This window comes from Linepithema humile, chromosome 7 (assembly GCF_040581485.1).
Source record: "Linepithema humile isolate Giens D197 chromosome 7, Lhum_UNIL_v1.0, whole genome shotgun sequence".
Taxonomy (NCBI): domain Eukaryota; kingdom Metazoa; phylum Arthropoda; class Insecta; order Hymenoptera; family Formicidae; genus Linepithema; species Linepithema humile.
This window is the reverse complement of record NC_090134.1, coordinates 18,627,180-18,633,179: the sequence shown is the minus strand read 5'-3', so window position 1 is coordinate 18,633,179 and position 6,000 is coordinate 18,627,180. Positions and strand designations below refer to the sequence as shown.

General features: G+C 36.9%; 1 protein-coding gene across 2 annotated transcripts in view; it reads right to left on the bottom strand.

Moving 5' to 3' along the window:
* Nucleotides 1-240: 240 nt before the first annotated feature.
* LOC105670039 (protein O-mannosyl-transferase TMTC1-like) overlaps nucleotides 241-6,000 on the bottom strand; it is a 141,471-nt gene continuing 135,711 nt past the window's right edge. For both annotated transcript variants that reach the window (XM_067359564.1, XM_012363334.2), the window contains 2 exons: nucleotides 4,945-5,074; nucleotides 241-3,682 (listed from right to left, as the gene is read on the bottom strand). In XM_067359564.1, coding sequence (XP_067215665.1) covers nucleotides 3,497-3,682; nucleotides 4,945-5,074 — 316 coding nt within the window. In that variant the 3' untranslated portion in view covers nucleotides 241-3,496. The remainder of the gene's footprint in view (nucleotides 3,683-4,944; nucleotides 5,075-6,000) is intronic.

The following is a 6,000-nucleotide window of genomic DNA, read 5'->3' as shown; positions in this document are numbered from 1 at the left end:
TTAATGAAAATTATGGTTGTGCTATCACGTTAGTTCCGGCTGAAGTTTGTCGACCTATTCTTGCCATGCTTGCGGGAGGAAGGGCGATCTGTAAATTTGCCGTAGCCTGGCCGACGAGACCACAATTTTGGCCGGACGACCATAATTAAACGGGGGAAAACTGGATAATTGATTAGGTATAGGTAGTCTAGAATCGCCAATATTGGCGGTGGTCGGATACCAGCACATAAATCAAATGTATATGGGTATATGTATATAAACATACACTTTATTATGATAATTTATAATTGCTGTATTCACAATGAGTATGAGTAATAACGTATCGTAATTAGTTATACAAACTGGTCTATCGAGTAGTAACCTAGACTAATCAAATTGCGGCTAATTATACACGGCCCACGTACAGTTTCTGGCACTGGACTTCCGTGCCGATATCGCCAATTTCCCAATTTTGCAAATTTTTTTTTAACATTTTTTACCTTCGTCTGCTATTTGAACGGATCAATAATGCTAAGCTCTCGTCTGAAAATTCTACTCGTTCCGTTCGTGTGATGATAATACTAATCGGTGGTTGGACTTGTCGATCGGCCAAACGTCCTGATAAGAAAAAGTCTGTCGATTACGGCAAAAATCAAGTGTATTGTAATCGAATCCTATTCGAGTTGGAGTTTATTTACGTGGGAGATACGGGGCTCAATTCCTGCATCTATGTGAATTGAAAATTATATTTTACATAATTGAACGTTCGATCTTCTCCGACGTTCGATCATTAAGTAATATCACAAAATTGTCTTCACTAATATAGCAGAATAGACATTATCTGTTAAAGATAATGTAATTTTTACATACTAAGCAGCTATGCTATTCTCAAGGAATTAATAATGAAATGTGGGTGGTGCTAAATGCTTATTTTTCATTAAAATCGGGGAAACGTCTAAGGCTTAAATGTACGAAAAATAGAATACTCGGCTCACTTCCATGTATCGTATTAAACGTATTAGCTTCCAAGTATTTTGTTTCTTATCTTAGCTAATGAGCAAACTCTCTTCTATATGACCTCCTATTTTAATAACTTCATCCATACGAGGGAAATTTTAATTTCTCATTTCTCGGTTATAATGGTGATATTATGCTTGCTCAAAATTTATGCAATTCTGATTGACGCTGGCCGATATAACTTTATTGCATTACTTTGTTAACTAAACGCTTTTCTAATCAAGTACGAGATAATGTAACGAAATTTAAATCACATAACTAGAGTAATTAAAGTAAAATAAGTTATGGGTATTTTATGCAATACTTACTATATTAAAATAAAATATTAAAATGAAAATATTCGAGTTACGAACATCAGATAATAATCACAAAATGAAAGTGACAAACGGAAATGTAACTTCATACATATGCATTGTCATTTCCATATACTATTATAGTTTAGATCTCAATTCATGTTTCGTTGCATTTTCCCCACTGTCCGTAGTATTCTGCAAAGTACCACAGGCCGGCAATCGGATGGCCAAGATTTATTTACTCGAGTTCGTTATAACGATATTACATGACAGTAATTTATAATAGAGAAGTTTAATAAGCATCGCCAAAACTTTCGATGTAACATTTCCTTCCTGTATACAAGTATGTACATTGGTCTTCTATTAAGTTTTGGCAAAGTTTTGCAAGTACTCGTAAAGCGACATATAAATTATCGAAATCAATTATATTATGTTAACAAACAGATTATATTTTGCTTATTTTCGTAATTAAATAATTAATTATTAACCATACAAAAACCTATTAATTTTACAAACTGTATGAAACATCTATAGAAAATATTTTATTCAACTTGAAAAATTTCTTGACAGTTTTAATATCATGGTTCGTGTAATTGTGTAATTTTAATTGTCTAATTTAATTTAAAAAAAAGACAGAAATTGCAGTGAAATAATTAAATGCTGAACACATCAGAGTTAAATATAATTATAATTCCCCATTTGTAATAAATTTATAAACGTTTAAAAATATTTAGAAAGTCTTCTTTACGATATACTCGCAACAGAACATTGCCATGCCAAGCTCATCGAAGAATGTATTTCTTTAAAATTGTTTATTTCTTTTTTTTAATTTTCATACAAAAGCCATACCAAACGCCGCAGATTAGCGGTACATTCATTACCCTAGTATTGGCACCGTGTATTTACGTGCGTAAAATTGCGTGTCCACGAGAGAGGCGCACAAAGAATGATCCGAGAAAGAGTCTTCAAAGTATATATACGCACTCATTTTTACACACTGTGCTACACCGCCATCGTCATGAAAAAAAAAATTAAAGTTTGGCGCCACAATTTTCGCGTATAGCTGCGATCGTCGGCGCAAGCGAAAGAATATAATGTATATCTCGATGAATATGCGTACGTTTGTCGATGATAAAAATTAGAAATGTTTTCAAGCAAATTGTTCAACAAAAAGATTAATTGATCTTTATCTTATGGTCATATCATAAATATTATTTTAAATACTCGTATTATTATATTTTAAATATTTTTCTGACAACTATATTGTTGCTACACCGAAACTTTTTGCCAAAATATTTGTCATGAATGTGTAGTCCCCAGTTTTTATTACGATATTGTTTGGTAAAAGACTGCTGCAGGTATTTCTGATATTACATGTACGATAGCAAATTTATCGCTTCATCGAAACAGACATCATAAAAACGTTGAAAGCACACACGAGATACAGCAAATATTTATAGAAACACGTCATCCTACATGTAACTATATTACCAATTACAATTATCACGTTTCGAAAGTATAGATAGACACACGTTGGAATGCACACGGTTTTACGTTATATTTTGGTTGCGCATTTAATCGATTAATTGCGCGCGAAACTTCGCATATTCGCATATAGTTAATCACTCGAATCTCCCTTGGTCCTCTCTCGTTAAATATCCTTATGACGAATTTAAGAGTGGCAAAATAATTTTCAAAGAATTTTTAACCCTAGCACTCTCTCAATCCTCACCATTACGCACATTGTCATTTATCTCGGCGTAGAACAATTTACCGTTGATTCTGGAGCGTTTCGTCCACGTTCAAAGCTAAGATTATCTACGGAGCAGGCATCTGTTTCTTGACATTATTTTCGAAGAGATCGCGAATCGCATCGTCACTGTCCGATCGACAGGATAGCCAGGATACCACGAAGAACGCGAGAACACATTATATATATATAAATGATAACAACGATACATGCGTACCTTTCTCCACTTGGATATCATGAATGATCCGCGGACAGATCGAGCTTTGCAGTCCCAGATAGCACACAGACATGGCATACGAAAAATATTCAGACATTCCACTATAATAGGACTCTCTCTTCGTCGCTGACGATCGTCGGACGAGGCTGCCGCGGTCGGAATATGCTCCTCTATTCATCTTCCACGGCCCGTTCTCAGGCGAACGAGCAGAAGATAGACCCGTTCCCCGATTTGCGCGGACTAAAGCGTCTCCAGGAAATTCTGCACGAGCAGAGTGGGTGCGGTCACGCGCGCTTTCCCTTTTCTTGGCTGCCTGCAAGTGCGCACGTTGCAACGCGGCGCCCGCTGCAGCTGTTCCGACTTGTTGCTGTCTTGTTCGAGCTGCACCGACACACTAGCCACGCGCAGTCTCGAACATCCGTTCTCCTACAACAGACAATTGTCGATGCTCGATTGTCGAACGGAATTTGCGATCGCTCCGCAATTGTGTGTACACGAATGGTAATGCCTCATCGCTTTGCGCGATTCGCTCTACGATTGTAATGAATGTAAAGTGCAAGCGCTATCAATATGCAAAAGAAGATTTACCATAATATGATGTTAAATAGTCGTTACGTGTGGAGTATAATTGCGAAAGTCAAATAGTGAATGCTAATGATAAAGTACGTTAGTTAATTAGTACCATCGCTTTTGAATAGCGATGGGAATATTAATGGCGAATATCAGTTTAAACGCAGAAGTCTCTAGTTGAGCTAAATGCAGTTTCAGAATTATGAAACTTTAACAAACTTTACTTACTACGCGCGTCGTGTTTTCCGCCATGCCTGACACTACTTTCGCGCGTGTACGTAATGCACAGATATTTACGACAAAATGCCTTCAGCTCCGCTTTTTGCATGAATTTATCCGCCAAAATGGGAAATAATACAATGTGCACAAATGTCAATAATTCGAGCACTGCTTAAACGCAATTCATAAAATTGTCAACATGCATTACAAAATTAATAATTGCAAATGCTGTTATGCCGCGAGAATGCACAACTGTGCACGTAACTACGTGCCGTCTTCATTCAACATTATATGCACAATTATATGCAATATACTCTTTTATATTCTTTAAACAAAAGACTGCATTTTTCTCCTTGCGTGACTTTATAAAGATATCCAGTTATCTTCGGAGTTGGCTCATGAATGTTTCCAACACAAGGGCAGCCTTACGATTATTATCAGTGTGCACGTGATAATTATAAAAGCGACTTAATCTAGACAGAATGGTAAAAGGACAACGTGTGCCAAAGTACGCACAAGTTTTTACGGCTTAAATCTTTAATGAATGGAGCAAGTCGTGCCCGAGCCAACTAAGTTGCCGCAGAAACGAGAACAGAATGAAAAATGAGAAACAGAAAAAGGGACTAAAGGAAACTATATCTGTTTAATTAGAATTATGGCGATACGACGTGACCAAAGAATTTTAATCAGTCTTTTCCAAGGCAGTTTGAAAAAAAACAGTAGCAGCGGAGACCAGAATCGCATATCGTGCCAGTAATAACTTTCAAGATTATCCACTTTGATAAGCAAATAAAGGATATTGCAAAAAGATAGCAAATAGCAACAAAGATAAATGACGAACTGAATTCGCGAAACTTTGCCGCCATACACGCGATGCTGTTATAGTCAAAACTACTAACCGATATACAGAGATTCCGTTGATGTTGATGAGCCCTTTGACGAGACTCGCTTTGTAGCTCCCACGCACGGATGTACAAATCTCCGCGATAGATGAAGCCCCCTCGTTTCGCTCGTAACATTAAATGCCATCTGAAACAAAGAAGAGAATAAAATTCCGCATTGTTTGCATGCCACATTATGTATTATGTGTTTGCATTCGTGGTATATGAAATTATATTACACGGCGAGCTTTAGAATACTCTCATAATGGGCGAAAGCAGGCATTCTTTTTAGGATTCCCTCTTTTATGTGAATTATGGAACGATCAATAATTACCCGAGGGAATAGAGACATTAAATCCGAACCTTTTAAATTCTTTAGCATATTCACTCTCGCGGCGATGAATATTGGTATCGTCATTCAATATTCGCTCGCACACTCTATAAAAGAAATTCACTGGTGACGTAGCTTTTTACGCGTCACTTGCGCACTAAGTTGGTTCCTGATCTCCCTACTCTCACCCGAGTATCGTGTTTACGAGCCGTAAAACAGGGGAAGTTGATAAACGAGTGTGATACAAAGGTATGCGCGATCTCTTATACATCTCATATGTGTGTATACATAATATGTATAAAATGCGTGAATACACATGCACATACGCACGCGATGCATATACACATATGTGGCTTGCATATAAATATATATATATTTTATGTATACATTCTTGATTGTATCTCATTCTTGCTGCTAGAATCTATGTAATACCGCATTTGTGCCACGCTACTGCTCGTTCATTCTTGGTTGTAATCGCTCACTAAAAGAACATCTCATGCGTTAATCCATCATGTTGCAACTTATTACGTTTGGATCGTTATCACAGTCGCCGAACTGCAGCGTATTCAAAAGGGCGTATCGATAAAACTTTTTTTATATATCTTTTGTCGCCAAACAAACTGTCGCGATGTGAATTTCGCGGATTAATCATTCGCGCGGTGCAGAAAAATATGACTTTAATTTCGCACATCAATATCAATGTCATAATTATAACTCGCTAGCTAACGCTCTCATTCGTAAGC